This window comes from Trachurus trachurus (assembly GCF_905171665.1).
Source record: "Trachurus trachurus genome assembly, chromosome: 1".
Lineage (NCBI taxonomy): Eukaryota > Metazoa > Chordata > Actinopteri > Carangiformes > Carangidae > Trachurus > Trachurus trachurus.
The window spans coordinates 13,531,052-13,557,519 of NC_139891.1; the positions used below are offsets into that span (position 1 = coordinate 13,531,052).

The window sequence follows — 26,468 nt, forward strand, 5'->3', positions numbered from 1 at the left end:
AGAGGGTCTGGCAGACCGGTGCTTCAGTGTTTGTCCCCCGAGGGTGCCTTTTTCCACGAGCTTAACGCAATCAATTCACCGAACCTGGGGAGGGGAGAGATGGATGTGAAGGGGTGGACTGAAGGATGGATGGATGGATGGACGATTGGATAGAGGGAGGGAGGGAGGGAGAGACAGGCAGGGACTGAAGCATGGCAAACAAGATTGATGAGAGAAATCTCCACTAGCATAGAAATCCCTTCATTTTTGCCTGGAGGCCTCCTGTGGGCAACAGGGGAGAGCGGAACAAAGTAGGAGGAGCTGGAGTAAAGAGGCGAGAGGAATACTGAACAAAGATGGCAGTAAAAGCAGCAGCCTCCTCCTGTCCTGCCCCATGTCTGAAGTTGTGTGTAAAGACTGAAGTCACATTAACTGCTCAATTGTCAGCAGCTTTGTGTCAGTTCCAAGCAGTTATTTCACATGAGCCTCATATGGCAGGAGATCATAGACCTTAATGTCCGTATGGTCTATCTTGATTAATGTCTATTGTGGTGCAACCATTTACATTATTGTGAATTGGTCACACCTCATCCTATATGTGAAAAGACTTATAATCAAAATAGATTGCAGTACTGGCCCAAGAATTAATAAAGTGTCGCTGAAGAGTTCAGCAAAAAAAAAATAAGGAAGAAGAAACCTTTTGTGTGAGTTTCTGTGTATTCTTAATTGTTGCAACTTCCCTATGCTGCTGTCTTAGCCAGGCTTCCCTTGGAAAAGAGGTAATTGCATCTCAGCGGGACCTACCTGGTTAAATAAAGGCTAATAAATAAAGGCTAATAATAATAATAATAATAATAATAATAATAATAATAATAATAATAATAATAATAATAATAATAATTAAAAACACCATTAAAAAAATCAATAAAGGAGATTCTATCTTGTTTATTTGTTGATGTTGTGCAAACCTCTAACACACTGCTCTGCATCAGCCACTGTTGCATGTTCCCAAAAGTTCAGAGTAGCTGTTGTAGAGCATTAGTGTAGCTCTCTTCATAAGCACGCGGTACAACAAATGCGGCAAAATGTTATTGACAGAAACCCATTAAAACCTCATTACATTCCCAGCCATACAGTAACAGCAGCACATTGTGGCCACGTAAATTGTGCTGCAGCTTGCTGGTGTGGTTGCAGTCCTAATGGAAACTCTCAAAACCTTTCAGCGCTGAGAGGAAATTAAAATTGTGGTGAAATGCAGCTTCATCTTAATCTATACATCTCAACTCATGAGCACGCTAATGTGCCACAAATGAGCTCATTGTTATATTACTCAGAACTATAACATCAAAACATTCACTATCCACTTTGGGAGGCCCCTTTGATTTAAAGGTAGGGTATGAGATCTTTTTCTGGAGCATTTTTTAATTGAATTGCTTGAAATCCTCCTCCTTATTTATTTATTTTTTATTATTATTTTTACGCAAAAAGGGAGCTGCCGCTTCACCCGGCTGGCTCTCTGCCAAGGTGCTGGAGGTATCAAAAACAACAAGTTACCATACAGAAAAGACGATGCAGTAATCCAATGTACCACACTGTAGTGCAGGTGGCAATGTACCTCTAAACTCGATGCTGGATGGTTTATTATGATGTTAGGCAGGGGCGGAGTGGGGCACCAAAATCTACCGGGAAAATTCTGACCGCACCGGCCCACCATCGGCCGAATGGCACACACACACACACACAGCATTTACATATTTCTGTACCGCTCACCGCTCAAACAGAGCTATGTGTCATTCCATATGGCAAAATATATGAGTGCCAGAAGCAAAAAAAAAAAAATGTGGGTGAAACGACTTAATTGGGGGTCAGAATTTTTTTTGTGAAGGCTACACCATTTCCCATATTCTGGTGCATTTTAACCAATACATCCATGATTTTAACACATTGTTACTTTTATCTAGCTAAAAAAAAGAAAGAAAGAAATTACAGAAATACAGAATGTGAAAGAGCTGCAATTAGTGCCTCCCAAGCAGATTTAGCCTACTTAACACTGCTGACCATAAAATTACATCCAGTCATGTTTACTCCTTTATTTCCCCTTCTCAACTAGTCTGCAAATTGATTTTACTGACAGCGCGCTGCAAACGCCACGGTTTCGTTTCGGGTCTTGTCCTACTCACCAACATGCTTCGGTGCCTATGGAGAAGACAGAGCAGCTGCTGCTGTGATGTGAGAGGTTCCGGCTCGTAACGGTACCGCGGTCCGCGTACCGACGCGCACTGGCCCACTTACAGTAAAGCACGGACTGTGTTGTCTTGTTAAATTAATATAACTTATAGATAACGTAACACACGGGCAGGACTGATAAGGTTTGCTGGTTGGCTTCCGTGAGTCATTCTGTTTTTAGCCGCAGCCGCTAGTTTAATGATGATTAACTTTAACAGTGATATGCTAACGCATTTCCCATTTCCCATGAGGCTTTGCACCATTCTACATTACTTTAAGAACAAACAAACAAATTAAATTGCTGGTTATTTTATATTTTGTGGTCATGAAAGTTCTGTAACATTGAAGTAAAATAATTAGATAAAGATAGGAGGCTAAACAAAAATCATTTAGTAGGCTAGATTGATGAGAGTCTGATTCACTATCGCAACCATGAGTGAGAGGTAGAGAGACATGAAGGGGTAGAAATAATGGGTGGACTTTTAATTAGGTGTAGAGGTAGAGCTTGGAGATTATCAGGGGGCCTTGTGATTATAGTTACTTTTAACTCATGATCACCACACGGCCACGCAGGGCAGCTTGCGGGCCGGCTCACTTGGGTTTATTGGCCGCCGGCCGACCGGGAAATCTCCCGGTCCTCCCGATGGCCACTCCGCCCCTGATAGGTGTTTCCTTACGCGTGAATGAGCCATGAGAAAAAGCTGGCGGAAAGTTAGTGATGCTTGTGAATCCAATGCTGAAGAAGCATTGTGCGTATCCTGTGGTCTGGAGGCGTGGCTTCGGAGAGAAGTCTGAGGAAAAGGATAGTGGGGTTATCAGTTTTGGGACCACTCTATCTGAATCACTGTGTGTTTCACACAGTTTAAAAACTGAAACTTATAAACTAAACAGTTCTACAGTCATGTCACTTTCATGATGAATGACTACAAACAAACTACCACATACAGCAGAGTAGACAAAGAGGAAAACTGCAAAGTATACAATTTCTTTGAATGTGGAGACTAGGAAGGAAGAGCATTGTTTGACACTAGTAAATTCATGTCTATACTTAAGACAGGAAGTCAAGGTATGTCAGAGACAATATTGTTCATAAAAGGAAGTGAGTCAGCAGACCACATCATTGATGTTAGAGTGCAGATGGTCGAGCAGTCAGTGTGAGTGTGAGACAACGAGCAGCGCAGGAGAGACATGAGAGTTCAACATCATTCAACACTCATCAGAGAGAAAGGCGAGAGGTAAGAGGAAAATTACTTTTGTAATTAGCTGGTGTTAGGGCAGTAATTAAGGTAGATTTGTTTACTTGTATGATGAGGATCACAAGTTGACTTCACAGTGACAACCAAATGACAGCTACAGTTGGGAAAAAGAAAAGAAGAAAGGGCTTTACAACACTGAATTCAGTCAAAACAACAGACCATAATCACAACCTAGGGACAAACTGAAACGTGCAAATGGTAAAAAAAAAAAAAAAAAAAAAAAAACTGTAGGAAAATTGGCAGTTTTGTTGTGGAACTATAGCTTCAAGCACAAAGGTTAAAATCTTTGAACAATGGGGGATAAGCTTTGAGCCTAACTTTTGCTGGCAAACTTTTATCAAGCCCCGGAGCCCTGTGAGAGAACTTTCTCGACTGGATTAAAATTGCAAGATTTTGTTTTGGCCCAAATGTCTGTGGAGCTTCTCCCTTGCCGCCAAAGTAATATTGCAGACATGTCCTAAATTGACTGCCTCAGCATGGCGCACTTTCCACTTTCATATAAGTGTACTTTTTACGTTGTTTTTTGTCCAAGCTTGTTCCAGCTTTCTCTGAAGGATAATAAACACAAGGAGTTTCAGGAAAAGAGGCTGCTTGAAGTTCTCTGGCAAAATGACAATATTCCTATGATATAGGAACAAACTTTTTTGATTTGTGGGGAAACAGGAAATGGTCTGGTAAACCTGGAATCTGACAGCTCACCGTCATCAGAAGTGTCCCTGATCTCCCTCTTCACAAATGTAAACATGATTGTTCTGCATCCAGTGGTTGATTACAGAACAGGATAGCAGCTGCTTTCCAGTTAGAGAGAGAGAGAAAAAGGAAATGAACTGTTCCTCTTACATGATTTGTTTTTATAGTCCTGTTAATTATTTTATTCCAAATACATGACAAAGGGTAGTAATAATGTACTTTATCTTTTGCACTTTTAATAATTAGCCTACTTTATTTCGCATTTTAAAGCAGAGCACAATCATTTTCAAAACTAAATCTAGAATACACACTGTACAAATAAGTTAGTTCCAAAAATATGGAATGACATTTAATCACGCCAAAAACTAGTTTCTGGCTGGACGGGTGGTCATTGTGCCAAATTGAGTACCTAAGGTCGCAGCTACAGGACTCTGAGGTGGAGACAGGCTCATTTTAATAAGAGCTTCATCCCCTCTGCCATCGCTGTACTTAATAACCTGACCCCCATTTTAACCTGTTGTTTATATCCAGTCCCTCTTTTCTATGTGTGTGATAATGTATGTACTGTGTGTTTAAGCTGTGGGCGAATGTTTTTTCAATGTCTGGTGGTGTACATTGTGTGTTATGTGTTTGACGGACTGTGATGTGCATCTGCTGTGTTTAAGATTCAGTATTACTTGACAATACAAACTCATCATTTCCTCTAAGTGTCGAAAATTAAAAGCCCTCTTGCGTTTAAGTGGACAGCAACCCCTAATTTCTTTACAGGGCTGTTAGTGCTGTGCTGACATGCTGCAATGTAATTTCCAGTTGCTGACATTTTCTCTGCTTACATGCTATTCATCTGCCAGTTTCACTTAGAGCTTAGCAGTAAGTGATGGCTCCTAACCTTCTTACTCCCCTGCTCTTTCTGCTCGTTCAGTCATATGTTTATCTGTTCCTCTGCTGCCTTCAGTGATAATGCAAGATGATAAATTAGTGGATTAAGTGTAATGCTTACTGTAATGCACAAGTTGAGTTTCCACACGCATTTGCACATGAGTTTAATTTACAATATCATCACTGATCTCAGAACAGTACAACAGTACTGAAAAAGCTGAGTCAAGGAGAGCTTGACAAGCACTAACCACCTGTCAAAGATCCCATCATGATCCTCAATGCACACTCACAGCTCCCCAAAAAGGCTTCTGTCCTCTCTGCTTGACAAGCTCCAGCCTTTATCTTGAGACAAGGTCATGCACATGACAGAAATGGCAGATTCAAAGTCTGGTAGTCAAGCGACAGTAGCTTTCAGAGGCATGCCACCACAAGTGGACGGTAAATTACATGATAAATGCAAACGAGCATCAGATCCTGTAGGGGACAATATACAGTGGTGATAGTGTATGAGATGTAAGGAGAGATAACACTTCAACATCGGTGTCCATCTATTGTTGTCTAGTTTTTATCTTTAACTCGGCAAACAAACACCATGTGCCTGGTTACCCTGACAGCAGAACTGCAGAAAAATGACCTGTGAAGCAGTGAATAACACCACTGATTTCACCACTGGATGTCAAACAATATTTATATTATTCTCCTGGAAACACATTATTAAATTATATAATATATATATTATATGACTAAAGGAACTTTAACGGTACAATTGAGTACAACTAATTGTCATAATCAGACACAGTCACAAGTCAGACATGGTTCTGTATTGCCCCTACTCATAAAACACAAGCATGCACAAATCCATGGCTGCAGTTTCCTGGAGGAAAAGGTGAAATGGTCACTAACCTGTTACCTAATGATTATTCTTGCCAATGTTTCCCTCACTACTTCTCTTGATCTTTCATGTGCGTTACTTGCTGACATTTCCTAAGACAGCCTTGCAGCCATGCTTTGTGTTTGTCTGAGTAATTTAAGGTGACCGATTTGACCAGCCAGCCTTTGGCAATCTCTCTTCTCAAACCTCTATTGATTTTGACTATCACCTAGATTAGAGCCACGTTAAAGACAAACAGAGCTCTGACAGCAATAGACAAGGCCTGCTGCTCGCTGCTGAGGTTGTCAGACGAAAATGTAAGAGTCAGTGGGAAGCATAACCACTAGATTAATTTTCAGACATGCTTTGATGTTTGAAATGAATGTTAATATAAAGAGTGCGTATACTTCTGGCACTTTGTCAAGTTAGGAAAATAATTCCCTTCCAGTGTAAGACCCAGCCTTTCTCTCTTCTTTGATGTAAGAAATGGAATGGACTCCACAGTCCACACCTCTCTTTCCACAACATGTCTCTTAGAACAATAGTAGCTGTCAATTTTAAATAAAGTGAGGTGGTGGCACACATACGTGGCCATGTGCTTCATTGTGTTGTATGGAGAATTTTTCCCTTATGCCTGTTTGTGTCCTTCCTGCACCTTCCTGTCCCTCAAACCACCCCCTCTCCACCCTAACTCCTCTCATCTTCAACAAGGACACCACTTAACACTTAAAATCCGCTGGGATTGTTGCTGGGGGAACATATTATTGATGCTTGTGCTGGTGTTTTTCCGAATTGGTGACCTATAAGGGAAAGATAATGGATGCCACTTCCTTAGCACCTTCTCTAACCAAGGGAATTATCCTCAGCATTGATGGAGGCCATTTTCATCAGCAGTCAAACTGCTCATTTTATATCACTAATGGACAAGGGTATCATTTATGAAGGGTAATGCCTTTAAAGGGGACATCAATGGATGCTAATGATCTGACCGGCACTCTGTTTGAAGCAATCCTTTGCTGAATGACATTTAGACTCATACGTTTATGGGGTGCTTCTAGTGATGAATGATCTGCGTATCAAAGTGATGTTGATGGCTGGATATTGTCAAGAGCTCTATTTTCACTGGTTCATTTACATTGGAGATAGTGTACCCTGCAGGTGAATATAAATACTGTAGGTTCCAGTTGAGGCTGAGGCCTCAGCTCTCTTCTGTTTAACCCTGCAGCTTCCTCTCTTAGCCCACACAGCATGGCTTGTTGGGTTAAACTCACCTGGCTGCAAGATACTAAAAACATCTGGAACCCATCTGGGATGATTTTCTCCCTTGTGAATTCTCTTATCTCCCTGTTGCAAAAGTCAAAATAAACACATCCTTTCCTTCCTTCCCTCATGCACTTAATTATTCATCAGGAATGAGAAACACTTGCATACAGATTTGCAAGTGCTTCTTCACATACAGACACACAGACACACACACACACACACGCACACACACACATACACACACCCACACCCACACACACACACAGTATGTTTACACCCTCTCCCCCTCTCATCACTGCCACATTAAGGTCCCCACAGCAAGCTGTAAACAAAAGCATAAATCACTGAAGCTTCTCCTCAACTGCCTGACTGAAATTCATGGTTCTCAGCTCCACTAAATCACAGTGGATGAGTGCCCAGGGGAGGCTAGAAGGCTAATACACACTGTCCATGAATACCATCAGCAGCGAGGCCAGCCCTATATGTCTAAACATAGTCAATTCAGAGATGGATGGGCCCAAGATGAGCAGCCATAGGGGAGGAGAGAACACCTATAAAGGTGCAGAGCGCCTGATAATTGTCCACAGAGTTTGGGCTGGAAATGTAATACCAGGGGACGATTTGAGGAAGCAAGAGGGATGGCACCCTGATGGTTAACACAAACACTAGAGGATCAACCTTAACAATAGAGGAGGAAGGAATGGATGAGGAAATGGGTTTCCTTCCCTCTGTGGGGAAGATCTTTACAAACAGGATCTGTCTAAAACTATTTAGTTTGTATTGCCATGCCAAGAGCATTCGTGTGTTATATCCCTTTGCAAAGTCCTAAATGCAGTTAGCACATTTAGTATTAACCCCTTGAGATTTTCTTGGAATATCTTTAAGGTGGTGATGTACTGTAAAGGCATGATAGGGGTCAGTGTATGCTTTGCAGATGTTGTTTTGAATTTTAGAGATGGCATTTACACATTTACAGTAACATTGGTGTGTCACACACAGTGTCACAGGGTGAATCTTCCTGGCTTTGGTGGTTTACTGTGGCTGTGCCTTGGACATGTTACAGTAAATATTTATTAAATGGATTTACTTGATCTCTCAATTTTTTGTGTGATTTATGACCAAATATCTGAAAAATCATAAAATCTTTTGATCATCACCATCATCATCATCATTTCTTGTAGGTTTTTTTTTCTGTGCTAATCCACATTGTTTTGCTTGTTGTGTTTTTGTTCTGATTTGTTTTGTTTTGTATTTATACCTTTATATTTGTCTATTGTATTTGTTTTTATGAGACCGAAATAAACATACTAAACTAAAAAAAAAAAACATTACATTTAATATCATGAAATCTCTGCAAAAACTAGTGTGCCTGTAGCCTGTAGACAGTGTGGCTCCTCCTCAGTCCCTGTCCTTTGCTTGTGATTTAGCAACTTGGATGCACTCATCTTGCTTACTTCAAGATGAAACACTAGCTTAAGTAAAGCATTGCTCTCTAAGCACCGTATGTGGACATCTGTACAGCCTTATTATTAAATGAAAAATAATTTCTCCATCAGACCTCTCCATCATAATAGGGTAGAATGCATGGAGATCATATGTGCTTTCACTGTAATTACCATATCATTTCCTTTTTAGTGTGAAGTGGCTGTCCTTGTGTTGTTCGGCCCACAGGAAGTCATTTTTTCACTGAGGCAACCTATCATAAAACACCTTTAGAAGCTTGAATCTCATCTGGGAGTTGAGCCAAAATAAAGGATATGTTTTGGTCCAGTAATGCTGCAATAACACATCAGCAACTGCAAAGTGCAAGCAAACAGAAGAGGCTAATCCTCTACAAGAGCAAACATTGGCGTCAAGTTTGAGCACAGCTCGACAGTCGCTAAGAAGGTAGGCCAGCTTCCCTGCACACTCTGAGCCAGATTAGCTTCCTGATTCTGCAAAAACATGCCTCTGATCTCCTCAGAGCTGGTTTCAGAGTGATAAACTCTCTCACAAATATGAATTTGTCCTGCATCAAAGCTACTGACAAGACCACTGGGCTTACTGGAGGCATGGGATATGTATCTAAATATTACATTCCCCCCATTTACAGTACAAACAGAAGATAAAAAAGAATCCCTGAGATTGTCGTTCCTATCGAATTTAGAGATAATGATGGCTTGGATAATTCTGATTATGAAGGACAGACTGATGTTGGTGAACTGGTCAAGAACAGCAGCTTGAATCTGTCGAATCTTAAAATCACATGGAGAAATGCTAATAACATAATTCTGGTACAGCAAAACAAATTGTTAGAAATGTACCCACACATGCACAGCAGAAAGAGATACATAGACATTCATATTCTTCTTCTTTGTCAAACTCCACTGCTGACTGTTCAGTTGGAGAACTGGGTGTGTTGCTAATAGTGGCTAATGTAGTGGCTCCTCATCTTGCCCTGAGCCTCTTGCCTCAGGGCAAGATGAGGAGCCAGCAACAAAAGTCTGGTAATATCACTTCTCTCTTTTTATCAGACCTCCACAGCTCCTCCTGGAGCCACAAAAGGCTTTATACAACTTTTTTTCACATATGCCGTAAAACTCCTCAATAACTTTGATGTGTTGAGCCAAACTCTTGTTGCCATGCACAAGTACTATAAAGAGAAATCATTTTAAAAGTCTCATTGAACTCCATCCAAGACTTTGCAGATTTTGCAGACTAACATCAGATTTAGCTCTAAAATCAGACAATTTAATCAGACATTATTTGCATAACCCCATTAATTGATTTACAGATTACTGCAGTTAAGAATCAAAGTTCTTTACAAATGCCTGACAGGCTACTAATAAGTCAGTATTAATAAAAGCAATAAGACGATTTAAGACTAATGCACTTCAGAAAAGAAATCATAAAAATGAAATAATACAACCAACAAAAGAGATTACAAAGACACAGTGCAGCACTACAGCACTCTGTTATACTGTGGGCAACTGGGCATCATATGTCTTTTATGTCAGTAATAACAACATTTTATCTCAAGGTGGTTTTCTCTCCAGTCTCAAATCCCTCAAAGTCCTGATTCTGCCAGTTGCACCAGGCAGCTGCGCTACAATCAAGATTACCCAATTGCATCCTTGTGAAGCCTGTAGCGGCCTGTAGATCATAGTGAGATTGATGTAACAAGCTGGGGCTACTTCTCCAGCGCCCCCGAAAGAGAAAGAAATGAACCTGTGGGCAAATTACCCTATAAATAATGGTTTAATTTTATATGTGACTCGATTTTAATAATTCCTATCACATTCACACAATATGCAATAATTATTTATTTTAAATTACTATTTTGGTAAAAATAATAAACATTAACAGTTGCTTTTCATCAGGGAGGGGCGGCGCCCTAGCGTCCTCTATTGACCAGCCGCCACTGGTAACAAGAGGACATGTATGGCAACACACTTTTCACATGGCAACACACTTTACACACACAACGCACACCTTAGTGTCTCAATGGTCATGCAGTAGTAGCAGGGTTTTCTAACCACATGAGGGAGACTTCAGCTACAGCCCATGCGTTGTGTACATCAACACAATGGCAGTTGTGATGTTAGGTCTTATGGTGTTACATGGAATGACCTTTAATGTCATATGATCTCACAGAGTGAACAAATTATCCAGATTTATGGTACAAAAATGTCAAGGAACGTTTCACCGATCTGACAGGCCTGGTGGATTTTCCCACTGAAATGTGATTTCATGTTGATGAATAGCATGTTAGAGTGGTGTGCCAAAAACAGAGGAGTGAGCTCATGAACAATGAGCAATTAACCTTTCCTGTCTACATTTTCTGTCACTCGTCTCCACTTTTAAGTTCTTGCTCTTTTTCATTGAAAAGGTCATTTGTAATTGTCAGGTATAAAATCCAGGAGCATGATGAATCATTCATGATATCAACTCTTCTTTCTCTCACACAAACTTCAAACATATTATTATTAAAAAAAAAAAAAAAATGAAATAGTGAAATAGTGAAAAAATAAAAAAAGGTAAATGAGAGATTAAATGTATCTACTACATGAACCACATGAAGTTTAAAGTGGCTCTAAAGTCATATAGTTAAGAGTGAGGATTAGATGCTTTATTCATCAATATATTGTCCATATGTGACATAAACATTTGCAGGACATGCCAATTTTAAGAAAACCTTGCCTTTATGCTTCATAATTAATAATTGCAATAATTCCCTTATTGACCGTGATTGTATTTAATAATTTAGAAATATATCTGAAGTGATAAGAAAAAGGTGTATAACTGGTTGCAGTGTCAAATAATAATAATAATAATAATAGTGTGCCTTCTGTACTGTTGGGCGTATCCTCAAACCTTTTTGCCAGTACTACATGACTGTTTGGGATGCATGACACAGCAAGACCAGAGAGATATGCCTGAACCTGCTCCAGCTCAAAATGCTGAAGGATGCAAAACATCTTTCACACTCTTCCAATTAAATTACCAGATGTGGGATGTGTGGGCTCTATTACACTGAGATAAACTGAGAATAAATGGCAGTGGATCAGAGTGAGTCCAGCCTCTGGGTCAGCCTTTGAAGCAGGATCCTTGATTGAACAATATCATTTCTGTTCTTTCCAAAAGTGTGCATGGCTTCTCTCAGCCCATCAGGGTGGTGCTTAGTCCTCTCACAGTGGACCCTCTAATAAACCTTCCAACAGGCATTAACTCTGTGATAGCAGCCTTTATGGGTGGAGACTGGCTGGGGTGGTGTGTTTATGAGTGCAGCGAAGCTTCTACATCAGCTCATAAATGTGATTCATGATTGTGGGTGATGGAGATGTCCTCGAAGTTTAAGGGCCCAAACAGAGGGCACAGACAGAGGAGTTTTGCAGAGGAACGGCAGGGGAGTCATGCCAATGTGTTGGTGTCATCTGAGGATGCCAAGGCTGTTAGGAGTAAAAATAACTTTAATTTCCAGTCTGAGGTTCAGGCTCACGGGTTGACAGAAATTACAGACACAACAGAAATGTGAATGGGCCAAGGACGATACAATCTGTATTGTCCAGTTTGCACAGTTATCAAGGTGTCAGATGAGGGGAAAATTGAATCTTCTTTGAGTTTGTGGTTATTTGAGGCTTTCAAGTTTTAAGTGATGGTATGTGTGTCTGTGTTTGTTGACGCAACCCCACAGATGTACAGTATGTGTAGTGATTGTGTTTTGCTGCTGAGTTGTGCACTCTGTCCTGAACGTCTCTTTATACTACAGTATAGATTTGATGTCAATAACTGGGTTGTTTTTTCAATACTGCTCATGTCAAGGCTTGGTATCATGATGTAGTAACTGAAGGACTGTTACATCAGCGATTTTAAGGGAACTGTGCTTCTATGTGTGACTCCAGCATCCCCTGTGTGCTTACTATTCTTTGACCATGGCTTTTCCAATTTCAGCCTCTAAGCTTTGTCAGTGATCTCATAGAGGTCTTCAGTCTATAAGAAATGATGATAAAATGTTTGTCTGGGCTGAATACGTGTTTAGATCAAATATCCTCATCATATAACAGGTTGTTGAGCTGTTAACACAACACCATGTATGCACTCTACTCCTTAGCTGCAGGAACTTGTTTCAATAACAGCCAATGAACACGAAAATATGATGTGGCAGTTTTTTTTTTTTTTTTAGATACCGGAAAATACCGAAAATACAAAGGTCAGAACAGGCATGCTCAGGCACAATTTCCACACCCTAATTGGAGAAAATCATGTTCACAGGTTCCAGTTTAGGCCTTCAACTCGGTTAATAGAGCATGCTGTATGTGTGAATATAGTTTGTCTGTGTTTTATTACAAACTGCATATAAACAGGGCCCATATTTCCAGTTTAACCATTGCTGTAACAACTTGCATACATACTGTATTCATTTTAAAACAAAACATTTTCATAGTTTTTCGTTGAAGAATACTGTGAATAATGTGATCAGATGGTTTTATTCCTATGACTTTAGTATCACAGATGAGAAAGGAGGAGGGCCTGAGACGCTGCTTCTCCAGTTGCTTTGCATATGATTATCAATCACTGTCATCAAGCTTTGTCTCCTGACTAATTCATTAGTTATGTGATGGTGATGTGTCTTTCATTACAAAGTCAATAGCAACCGCAGATTAGATAAGGCCGAGTGATTGGTGGAGATTTAATTGTGTATGTTGCATAAATATAAAAGTTAGGGTTAGAGATATTGGATATTTTTCTACTTTTATCACATATTTTTTTTGCCTGACTTTAATGATTGTATTGTGACCAAATGATGGAAAACAAAATATAGTGCTGGATAGTAATAGACCAGGTAAAATTTAAAAACAGAAAGTGAGTTGCCTGGTTTAGTTTGCTTAATGACGCATATTGTTGAATGTTTCTGATGAAAGCAAAAGTATATGCTCAGGCTGCACTTGAAAGAAAGTTATATATTAACTCTGAAGACTGAGGAGTAAAGTCCCAACTATATCCCACAATAAAACCGCTTGTTGATTTAAAAAAAATTTTTTTTTACACACAAAGCACATACATGCAGTTTGAGCCCAGTATAATGACAATCCTCCTGTGACAGTTCGGGAAAATTGGTTCAATTTTATCAAAGCGGCGAGTCACTATACCTGCCTCCAACAAACAATCTCATCTGCTGCTCAAACTACTAGCTCTGTTTCTTTGCTCAAGACACAAATTCTGTGCAGTTAGAGGCTTTCTCTTCTTCCTCTGAGTTCCTCACACTCTCAGCTCTCACAGGAAGAGAGGGGAACATTGATTGCCTCCTGCCATGTCGTAGATGTCACAAGTCATTGCTAATGGCTGCACTAAGCTTCAGGACCATGCCACTGATGGCTGGAATCTACAGTCTGAGTTGCAGAGAGGAGAGGGCACAAAGAAAGGACAAAAGGGCAATGATAAGAGAGCAATGCTCAGGTTAGTGTGTATTTACTGTAGCCTACTTAGAGTACTTTATTTGTTTGATTGGACAGACAGCCAACTCTCAGCTCTCCAGTAGGGAAAGAAAGGAATGGACAAAGTTCATGTGAGCAAAAGGTGTGGCAATAGGTGCGGGGGAAAAAAACAAAACAATGGCTTCTTAACCTGACCTCGAAAATACTGTACTGAGAGCAGTTATCGCCATTTACTGTATGTGCTTCTTTGTCCTGTGACCTTGGCCAAATCCATCATGAATATCATATCCTTGCTACATTTACCTGTCATGGGAATTCATAAAGAGCTGCTTGGTTTATGGACAGAGGTTATTGCTTCATCAAAATGACCATAACTATATGATCTGAGAAGGTCTATGAAACAAGAAGAGCTTAAAAGAGCCAGTTAAAGTTAAGATAATGTAAAATGGGATGAGTCATGCCTTTATTTGTCTCACAGTGAGGAAGCTCACAGCAAGACAGTGTATTCTGTAGAGCTGGTCATGATAAGAATTTTTGATTGATTAAAAGGAAGAAGTTTGGACTTGACAACACAAACATTGTATTACTTTGATCTTTGCCCTTGAAAAGAAAATGAAAGTCAAACAGTGACTTGGGAGTTGAGACGAGGGTCAAGTTGCACTAATAGCTCAGTATTACAATTTGGGGATCTCCATTGGTTTTCACTGGACCAAAACAACCACAGCAGTTCCCCTCTTCTGTTCAAGTTCAAGTGATCTGTGAAGACGCAGGACAGTGAATGACTGTTCAGTCATACAAAAGACTGATGAGTGACAGTCTGAGAAAAGTCGTCTTTGTCTCAACATGTCCAGTAGTTATGAATGCCTACGTCTGTACCCCTGCTGGTATTTCATCATATGTTCAGGAAAAGCTATAAACCCACTGCACATTCTCACGCTCTTCAAAGTAAGTTGTAGATGTGAATTTACACAACTTTTCAGTGATGATCGTAATCATTAGTCACTCACTCATTAGTGCCAATACTTCAGTTGATCATTTGAGATTATCAACCTTTGAGGCTATAAAGTAATAAAGAATCAAACGTTGCCACAGCTCCACTTTTATCATTTATCTGACACAAGCACAATGTTGTAAATTTGACATAAACCTGTTGGTTCTAATATGAAACATGACTGCTTCAGTCCAATTACCACTAATGTGGCATGTTACATTTTTAATTCAACATGTTGTAAGTGGGATCTTTAAACAACTTTTTGAGTGAAGCCCTAGCACAGCTTGGATTCTTTAAATCTTGTCGAGGCTGAGCTTTACTGGGGTTGTGTGTGTGTGTGTGTGTGTGTGTGTGTGTGTGTGTGTGTGTGTGTGTGTGTGTGTGTGTGTGTGTGTGTGTGTGTGTGTGTGTGTGTGTGTGTGTGTGTGCATGCCGAGGCAGGGGCGTTAACAGCTTAAGTCTTCAACAGGAATTAGATACAGTACACAGGAATTATTCTTGTACCAGAATCTTCAAGACTCTGATGCAATGCAAGATCAACAGCTCATGTAGTGCTCCCAAATGGGCTCAAGCAAACACTCAAATTTCTGTCAAAGACCAGCCTCTGTTTGTTGTCAAAAAAGACTCATCTAACATATTTTACAATATTCATTCACGGTAACGTTTCTATGAGAGTGATAGTTTGTCCTTTCCGACTGCAAAAACATCTACCAGCTAATCACCACTGCTCCAGGGTTCAACTAAAATGTTACTGGACTGGACTAAGCAAAGAATTACTGTCAAACGTAATTCAACAGATACTAAATGAAATCAGCTGTTTATTGCAAAGCATGTTAAAGCCACAGATTAACCTCAGCATTATGCGTAATCTGGTCCCCACAGCAATTAAGTACAGGATAAAACTGGACATACTGTGTAAATAAGATGCAAACGCTGCTGTCATGTAGGGCTGTAAAAGCCTGAGAGCCTGACAACATGTTTCCCTAGTATAATATGAGATAGTGAATAATATGTGCATTTTCCACATGTGCGTGTAGGTACAGTAAATGCACACAAAACCAAAACTGGATTTCAGTCAGAATATCCTCCCCCACTATTTTTTTTCTATCTTTTTCTTTATTTATCCAGGAAGGATTCATTGAAATTTGACAATCTCTTTTCCAAGGATGTCCTGGTCAGGAAGCATTACAAAACAAACAATCAAAACAAGCGAGAAAATACATAGCAAGAGCAAGGTAGCAAAGAGACAATCATAATTTATACAATAAAATAGTCTAAAAGCCCCTGGTTTATTTGGTGTCATTTGGTTTGTTTACTTGTCATTCTGGGGGGAAGTGTACAACACTGAAATACAGTCTACTTCTGGTTTACTGAAAGCTGGGTTTCAATTTCGTACTTGTGACTTCCAATACACTTTATAAAACCAAATCTGTGGCATTTATCTGGTCATGCAGCAACATCACTCAATACAAAGAGACCTTAATCCTGTGAAATATTAATTAATCACTTTACTAAGAGTACTTGATTTATCAGAAACCTTACTCTCCATTTGTGTATTTGCATACTATAAACATTGATTCATTTACTAGAAGAATACTAATTCATTTGTGTCATGGCAAATTAGTTTCTTTCTTGAAATCTTCCAAAAATGTTTTTAAATGAACTATTCTGAAATAATTGTTACATGTAGGCTACATGTACACAGTAATAAGAGACACCACTATTCTGATCACTTTCAGTTTTACCGCCAAAGTAAGTGATATAATCTGGCAAAACTGTCATTTAACCACTTTTTTTGTTATCCTTTTGGATTTTGTTGTGGGGAAGGTACCTGTTTCCACATTTCAGAAGTAACTTTAGTTCACTGAGGTTGTGACCAAAATAAATAATCAACAAAATATATAGGAAAAGAACACTGCTTTGTCATTCATTCACTTCACAGACTAATCAATGTGATGGCTGCAACCAGCTCTATACTGTATGTGACTGTGTCAACTACTAACCTCTCCCATTCACTGACCTTGTTCTCATCAGAGAGCTTGATGCAATTATTGTTGGAAACCACAGTTGTTACACTGTTTTATTAAGTGTCCCAGTGAGTCATTGCAGCTTTGAGCCTCTGGCTTCAAGCAGAGGTTAGAAGGGAGCTCCCTCCTTTCTAACCCCAAACCCCTATTTAGTTATTTCTGTGGCATTTTCACACCTGTACTCATCCAATTGAACCAATGCTGTAACATCACTTCAAGCTATTTTATCAGATTTCATGCAGCTCCCTCTGAAACCAGTAGCTCAGCCTCAGACCTGTAAACACACTTTGTGTAAAATCAGTGGAGCTGCCCTTCACCCCAACCTTGTCCACAAGTAGATTAGAAAATGCTCATATCAACTCTGCAATGGTGATAGGTCTCATTTTGCAGGGCACTGACAGAGACTCTACTGTATTTTGATGTTTAGGAAAGTTAAAAAGCTATTTTGATGTATTTTGGTTTGACTTGTTTTGCAATCCTAACAATTTCTAACCTGAAAGAGATAACTGCTTCACACATGAGAGTATCTCCTCAATTTAATTTTTTCTCCCTCACATCAAATCACATCACATCACAGGAGGACTGCATTGATGTGTTACCATGTGATTGAAAGTATTATGTGAGGGACATTTGTATAGAAAGTTAGTGCAATATTCCATCACCACAACTGCCAGGTAAAATGTTGAAACTTGCTGCTCTCATCACAAAGTAATCTATCAGGAATGTGCATAAACTGAGCCAGGATCTAATATTTTGCCAACATCCTGTGCTGGGCTGCCCCTGCTGTGGTTTCATGCAGTGCTGTTGTCTGTTTGAGCAAGAATCAGCTTCCTTATGGAGAGATAAATAGATAATTACACATGGTGACTCACAGCCAGAGCCCTCCACTGGGACTATATGTATAAGATGTCTGCATCTTTGTGCACTCAAATTTGCATGTGCTGTACATACTCAGCAGTTTTGCAGGCCTCTTCACCTACAACCTGCGAGATCTTTAACTCCTCTTATTGACGGCCCTGTAAATAACCACTGCTGTGTACATTCCCAGAAAAGTGGACACAATTTGTTTTTCTTCCATTTTGTGATTGGAACAGAGTAATAGGACCTGACGTGGAGAATGTTTACACAGAGGAAAGACATGCTGGGGCCTTCACACCACACACTCTCCCTGAGTTGCTCAGATTTCTCCTATAAGTGTCTGCAATCTTTCTGCTTCTCTCAGTCACTCTCTGTGAACTACTGCTGAATTAATGAAATGACTTTTCACTGTCACACACAGATCTCTAATTGCCTCACACTATTGAAAATCAATTGTTATTATGACTGAACGTCTATTGCACGTCAGTGTTAGGATGGGATTATATCACAATGCAGTGTGCAAAATGATATACGGTATCTGCATGAACATTTTGGCATAAGGGGGAACAGAACTACCTTGTCACCACACACTGTAGAATTTCACGCTGAGAGCACCAGTTGTTGCATTTGTTGATTCATATAGACATGGTCAGTGCTGTTTATACTGTATTTAACATACAAATCTGAGCATCATCGGAGATGCTTGCCCGAAACAGAGAGACTCTACTGATCCAAAGTGCAGCAGCAGTTTTGCCATGTAATTCACAACGGCCCTGGTGAGGCATTTGTGTATCTATGCTTCCCAAAGTTGCAGTGCATTGAGCTATCAGGGCCCCTATATAAAAAGTGATGGGATTAAAGAAAAAACAGAGGCAAACAAAAATCTACATTTATGTAACTCTCCTTGTTTTATGTGTGAATGTAATGTAGAAGTGGCACTGTAATGGATGTGGTTGTAAACATCTGTTTGGTCATTTACTGTACCTGCCGCTCAGGGCCGGCCCGTGGCATAGGCCGTATAGGCAAATGCTAAGGGCGCCGTCCATCCAGGGGGCGCCAGCACCACAAATGGGAAAGAAAAAAAAGTGTAACTTTCACTATTTTTATAACTAGTTGGTAGCCTACTATTATTTCTTAATACAAAAAATAACCCCACGTTAATTTAAATGCAAAGCAATACCTATTAAAAAGTAATAATATAATATGTTACAACATTACTTACTAAGTCGCCCCCCCCTCTCTCCCCCACATGCCCATTGGTACATGCCCTCCTCCGCTCTCCCCGCAGTCACACACACAGCAGAGGTACCTGTCTGCACTAGGAATGCTTTCAAGCCGTTTTCTTGTTAGAAACGCCACATTTTTAATTAGATGTGTGGATACTTGGTTGCATTAATCCTCAAAGTCGGCGCAAATGCCGGCTCGTTTGTGCGACCGTCTCGATATGTTTTTGTTTATATTTCGGTCATTTTACGCCGCCCTTGACGACCTGTCAATCAAAAGAACAACTGTGAAGCGCTTCGAACCCGCAGAATCGTTAGGAGAGAGAGAGAGAGAAGCAGTGAGGAGGATGAAGGTGCTTCAGAGGCTGAAAGTTTTGACTCATTAGATGAGAAAGATATTGAAAAAAGAAGAGAGAGTTGAGACTTCAGCCTGCTCAGACAGCAGGGCCACAGCTCCAGCTCTGTATACAGACCTGCTGAGCTCTCAAACCATTTGTGTTTTTACCTCTCAAACAGCACCACAGTGACAACACATGGAGGGTACATTATATAGGTTAAATATTGTAAATGTTGTGTTTTTTGTCTGTTTAGTTGATATTTTGTTTGGAGAAAAAAGCTAATTTCTCATTTAGGGCTACACACATCTCATGAAGTTTGAAATGTAATGTGAAGTCAATATTTAGCTTCTTTATTTTACATTTGAGACATTTGGTGAAAATAGAATGACAGATAACATTTATGCTCAAAAAGCAATTTCACAAAATTTCATTTTAACTTGTTTTCCACACGTATCTATTAGCCTTTATACATTATATTCCACTGCTTTTGTGAAGCTAAGACTTTCGTATACCCATTTCAAGCATCACAACAGGTTATTCTCATGACTGTAGACTAATTTTTTTCATGTCTTCACCCAGGATTTACTTAATGACATTTTACTGATTGTTGTGCAAGTTGTGTATCTCGGGGTCAGAGGGGACATAGAGATACACTGCTACGTTATCATTATAATCATTATTGATCATTGTTGGGGGGGGCGCCTGGGAGTAATCTCGCCTAGGGCACCAAAATGGCTAGAGCCGGGCCTGCTGCCGCTTGACCAGTGTGTGTGTGTGTGTGTGTGTGTGTGTGTGTGTGTGTGTGTGTGTGTGTGTGTGTGTGTGTGTTATTGAAATTCATTCATCTTACTCCTATTATTTTACTGCTTATAATAAGCAACTAATGAATATAAGCTGACTAACAAACTCAGAATAAGACACAATGAAATCTTTAAAGCAGAAGTAAGCGATCCAGTCGTTTTGGCTAACTTTTTGTCAGCCGATGGAGTTAGCAGCCCCCACCCTCGTCCCTACGTCACCACATTGACGCGCATCCATTGGCTGCACACACAGCCCTTCATGCCGTTCTCTCTCCTCATTGGATAAAGCTTGTAGGATACAAGGAAGTATACAAGAAGTTTTCTCTTCGGCTTACAGCAGAGCAGAGCGACTGACAGACCCGTGTTTCAGACCAAACACTCTATGTAAGTGATTGCTGTCGGAAGATATAAGTATTTAAGACTTATATTAACACAAACATTCCGCCTACTTCTGCTTTAACTGTGAGAAAGTGAACATAACAGATAGGCCTAAAAAGTTTTTCCCTTGTCGCTATTGCCATGGAGATTTAACTATATCAAATAGACATGATGAGCTCATGGCAGAAATCTATGGGAAAACTGAATACAATGACGTGGAGCAGTGAATCACATCAAAGGGAGCCATACAAGTCTCTGCTTGTGGTCTGTAGTGTCATGAATAGGCCTTCACTCCCTCTTTTTTTCACAGACTCTCTTTCGCTTTCTCACAACCACCATGCTTCCTCTTCTCTTATCAGTCAGGTTATAGCGCTGTCTGCTCTTTTAATCATTAACTTCTGCTCTTAGGGAAAAGTCACAAGGAAGACGCTACAATCCTGTAAAGAGACTACAAGCCCAGGAGCCCTGGAGAGGAGCTGGAGAGACGCACCGATCACCCTGAGGTCAGTTCCACTCAGATATAATCTGATTTTAAGACTTGGCAAACATGCTGCTGCTTGAAATTTAAATTAGCCTGCTATGCTAAGATCAGTGTTTCAATCTGTCTGAGATCTGTTTTAATCTGACTGTTCTCCCTGTTACAGAGAAATGCAAAAGTGCTGAGAATGGAGTTCACGGTATTGCATATACTCTGGTTTATACCTGCAATCACTCTGACAACACAAGGTGCGTGAAACAATTTCAAGCTAGTTTAAGCCAAAAGGGAGGCCTGCAACACTGAGAGATGTAACAGATGTAATGTTGTTAACCCTTAGATGCATAAGTGGGGTCAAAAATGACCCCAGGGGTTGTTATTCTTCAAAATCTTTGAAATTAAAAGTATTTATATTTTCATATTCCAGGTATTCCTCATAAAACATGTTTGTGACATGAGGCCATTTGTATTTTAAAAAAATATTTCATTAATTTTAAGAAATTGCAGTTTTTGTATCACTACCCCACTCTTCCATAAGCGGGGTCAAAAATGACCCCAAGCATTTCCTATGGAATTTCCAAGGAACCTTTGATTCTTATCAACACTGACTGGCAGTATACTGTTACTGTCCCACTGATACATCTAATGTCAGCAGTCTCACCACCCAGGAGGTCATTTTTATACAGCAACATACATGTAAGTATTATCTTCATTTATGAACTTATTTTCCACATCCATGACTTTTCTGTGATAGAGTATAACGTCATCAAATTAGCCTACTTTGTTGTTACAAATGAGGCACTATTTAGCTAACTACAAAGTAATGTTAGTACTTTGACGTTAGCTAGTTTAGTAAGGTAGCTAACATTACTGCATTTGTTGTGTAGAGAGTGAGACTCTTAATATATTTATAATTTCTCTGTAATAAAAGCTCTGTTATACGTCGATTATTGATTACTGATGTGATGTATGTACTGTATATGGTGTGTGTGTGTGTGTGGGTGTGTGTGTGTATTTACTTACATATAGATGCAGAGACATTTACTTCATGGCTACGTATTGATTTATAGAGTATTTTTGTGTGCCATTCAAACATTGTCCTTTTTATGTTTTCTCATCTGAAGTATCATAGGAGGCCAGCTAGGATTACTGAGGGCCCTGCCCGACAAATGATCCTGTTGCACACAGTGAGAAGAGAGAAGATGTTTGTGTGTTTACATATGCATGGACAGTGTTATGGTCCCCGGATCTACTGAATGTTCTCTGTTCATCCTCCATAGTTAAACAGACAGACGGACACACAAACAATGGATTTTGACATTTTTTGATACCTGATTGATTGTTTTGTGATCAATGTGAATAAAAAGTGATAAATGAACATGTCAAAAATGAAATCATTCTTTTGTTGACCAAAATATAATGAAAATCATCATCTTTAACCAAAATTAAAGACATTTATTGCAAAAACGCATTGATTCTAATTGGGGTCATTTTTGACCCCACTCATGGAAGAGTGTAGGTATTGGTAGCTCATGCATCCAAGGGTTAATAACACTGACAAGGCAAATCAAATATTAAACTAATATTTGTGTCTTTCTCTACAGAGATGGTGAGACTTGATGTGAGTCCCAGGATTACTGCAGAGTGTGACCAACAAGTTACCCTGCAGTGCAACGCATCATCTCCAAGTGGATTATCAATAAAACATATGCAGTGGTCCCGCAGCAAAATGCCTTTATGCTCTGTGAACAGCGAGGGAGAGATTTCACACAACAATACTACTTCATTGAGTGATTTCTATTGTCAGTATAAAGATGGACAATTGTCCATCATCTTTACAAATTTGCAGCCACTGGAGAGCGGAGATTCACAGCACTATATGTGCAAAGTTCGATCCAACAAGGGGGCGAAACATCACTCCACAACTGTGGAGTTACAAGGTGAGACTCCATTTAATCCTTATTCAAACAAACAGAAACATCTCTCAACAATGACTGTAATAAATGTACAAAATAAGATATCCTTCCTTCCCTTTGGCTAAGTTTCCTCCATTGCAGTAGAGGCATGACCACACTGATTCTTTCTTTAAAGGTGCCCTGTGGAGTTGTAAACAAACAAAAATCATCTTTGTGTTATACTTGACCAGTACTTTATATTAGTGGTCTGAAGCTGCACAGGGTGCCAGTAGGAGCGGTAATACTGCTTTGATTTTTGACTTTTGCTTAGGTGCAGAGTTATAAACAGGAAAATTAGTGTAAATAGAAAGTTAAACCTCTCATTAGACAGAGTGGTTACAGTGTAATGTTCTCATATACAATTAATATTTGATTAATATTCAGACACACCAGTGCAACTAATAGTCCAAGAACCGCATGCTACGACTCTCTAACAAGACAGTCTTTGTGAGTTGTATATAAATCATCATGTTTGACATTGGTAATAGATACCATTTTTATGTTTTAATACCAGAGGTTGTGTAAACAACCTTTGAGCTTTCACATCATAAAAACATGACGTTCCTCCTCCTCCAGCAGAACATTAGCTTTGCTTCCTAAGATAGTTCTGGAGGAAGACCACTTCCCAGGACTACTTCTTCCACAAAAACCTTCCCAGCATCAGAACAAAATTGAACCAATTGATCAATTCATTGTTGAGTTAATGACCCTTTATTAATGACTTTGCAATATTCTTCAACACAAAACTGGTTTGTGGTTTTATGTGTAAAATCTCAGTATGAGAAACTCAGCCAAGAAGTTTGCATATAGGACATAGGTTGTTAATAAATTGGTCTGATTTGGTGGCAGCTCTTTCAACTGAACTTTAATCGATTAGGATCTCTCCTAATAAACTACATTTCCTCAGTGGTCTAACGCCATTAGGATGTTGTTGCGATGCCATGTAAAGCCCTTTGAGACAAACTGTTTGTAAAAACGGGCTATACAAATAAAATTGCCTTGCCTTGCCATTAAAGCAAAGCAGGTTATGGTGAGGGAGGATGAACATCAGCAAAACTATATTTTATCTTACAACTCATCCAAAACAAAAAGTTGTTATTTTTAATGCATTGTGGTTAACCTAAGTCATGCATTATCCACTGAGAAAAACACAAGTCACAAAGACTAATTACACTTCAAATAAAAATTCAGTTTCATGTTACAGCTGATTGAGCCAATATGTGTCTATTTAAAAAGGTATTGTATATTATCTTTAATCCATAATTTAAATACACCTCAATATGTAAAGTAACTATTAACTATGATAGTCAAATACATTTTTCGAAAAATATCTGATATTTTACTGAAATGTTGTACAGACAAAGTGTAAGGCACTGTAACTTCAGTAATATAGTACTTCTGAATGTACTTTCCACTGCTTGTCCCTTGAGATTTGTATCTGATTTGCCCCTATCGTTTGCATGTCAGATGTATTTGAAAACTCTTCTCCGGTTTTCCCCTCAGAGTGTGGTCAGATCGCCAAGACTTTTTCAGAAGGAGGCGCTGCTCCTGCCTGCACCTTCACCAAAGTGCACCCAGATGGAGAGGTGCACTGGTTTCACGGCTCCCACAATCTGTCAGATGGGTCCACAGAGCACTCCACAACTAAACGAGTGGACGAAGGGGGCTGGCTGATTATCCATAGTGAGCTGAAGGAGTGGAATAGTTCAGATGTGCCCTACAACTGTTCTTTGAAGGGCAGCAAATCTGGTAAATACATCGCGAGTGATAAGGTCCTGGTCAACAGAGCTGGATCTTCATCCTCACAGTCCAGTGGAGCCAGATCACAGGCATCTATGAGGACACTCCTGTGTATTTCAATCTTACTGGCTGTCACGCTGAAATAATGGATTTGCTGAGGTAAAGCCACATGATGGAGTGGGATAAAATCAGGGTGAAGTGATGCTTAACACTGATTAAGAACAATGAAAAACAATGAGGTACTGAGATTTATGTATTCTTTTCAAATCCAGGGCAAAGCTCTCGCAGTTAAGTGACTCATAGTCCAATGTTTTATTCTTCCTTTTAGCTCCTGGCTGAAGTGAACAAGGAAATTACAGATTGTTTAGAGGTGATTACAAGGGAGCCGATAATCACTACGCTGTATAAAATACCTTTGTTGTCTTGTTTCGATGGAGAGTCACAGATGAGGGAGCAGAGCACATTTAGAAAACAACAAGATCACACAGAGAAACACACACAGACACACACACACACTCGGATACACTTTCATACAACTGCAAACACTTGAGTTCATTTGGCTCCTGGCTCAGGTAAACTTTGAGCTACACACATTCTGGCCTCAGATTATTTTCAGGGTTATATATATTCAGGTATATTTATTTCTGAAAATATCAGTGACAGGTGTGTCCAGCATGTGTCTGCACCACAGATATGTGCGTGTGACCATGAATACCATAGAAATAAAATCTGTCAACAGGCTTGAAAAGACGAGCTCTGCTGCAAATTCCCCTCAGAAACAGCAAGGTCTTTGTGAGAGAAACATCAAATAGCTGAACACAGGAAATCTCAGTCATGCAACACTGGAGGGTTCGTGGGTGGATGCTGCCCTCTGGTGAACTAGTTGAGATCAGCAAAACATGCAGCTGCATCTGTGTACAACAGAGGGGAGGGCAAAGGTTTGCTGTTTTTGTAGTGTTAGTAGGCTCCGGTTTATGCGGAGTAGTGACGGATTGTGAGAAAGTCCCTTAAATGAAGACAGTGTCAACTTCACACAAGCGATTATAGATTCTTTATCTCCAATTTTTATACTTGATTTATTTTATAGTCAGTGTCCTTGGTACAGCAGTGACACAAGAGACGCATATCATTTCAGCTGTTTTTGCCTGTCCTACAGTACCTGTCCCCCCGTCTCTAACTCCTAAAGTCTTTGCAGCAGTAGCTTGAAGCCAGAGGACAAACTCAGCTCAAGGCTAAAACTCTTTTTTAACAGCTCATTGCTCCCTCTTTGGACATATGGGAGGCTTTTTAAGTCAGAGAGACTCCCTGCTAATGGTGTCAGTAATTCGGCTCTACACAGGGGCATGTTAAGCTTTTAGAAAGATGCTGCTGCAGCTGAAAGCCCACGGGGTAAAAGAAAACAGGGTCACCTTGACTACTTCTACTACTACTACTAGCACTACTACTACACACACACACACATACACATTCATAGACTCATACACACACCAATCCAGCAGTGCTGAGTAAAAATTTGTATTGTTGTGTAATAATGCTCCTTCAAATGTGTTTAAGGAATATTGCTTAAAATGTTTGTTTATACTGTATATATGAGAACTGACTAAA

General features: G+C 39.8%; 1 protein-coding gene across 1 annotated transcript; it reads left to right on the forward strand.

Annotated features, from left to right (window-relative positions):
• Window positions 1-8,985: 8,985 nt before the first annotated feature.
• LOC310988164 (uncharacterized protein) lies at window positions 8,986-25,634 on the forward strand. The gene is made up of 5 exons (XM_083974676.1): window positions 8,986-9,051; window positions 21,102-21,196; window positions 21,338-21,419; window positions 22,773-23,108; window positions 24,627-25,634. The coding sequence occupies exons 3-5, from the start codon at window positions 21,359-21,361 to the stop codon at window positions 25,007-25,009; spliced, it is 780 nt and encodes a 259-aa protein (XP_083830802.1). The 5' UTR covers window positions 8,986-9,051; window positions 21,102-21,196; window positions 21,338-21,358; the 3' UTR covers window positions 25,010-25,634.
• Window positions 25,635-26,468: the final 834 nt, after the last annotated feature.

Excerpts from the sequence above, each read along its gene's own strand:
- LOC310988164 (XM_083974676.1), top strand. The coding sequence starts at position 21,359 with ATGGAGTTCACGGTATTGCATATACTCTGGTTTATACCTGCAATCACT. Across the intron at positions 21,420-22,772 it reads AATCACTCTGACAACACAAG|AGATGGTGAGACTTGATGTG; the intron begins GTGCGTGAAACA and ends CTTTCTCTACAG. Across the intron at positions 23,109-24,626 it reads CACAACTGTGGAGTTACAAG|AGTGTGGTCAGATCGCCAAG; the intron begins GTGAGACTCCAT and ends TTTTCCCCTCAG.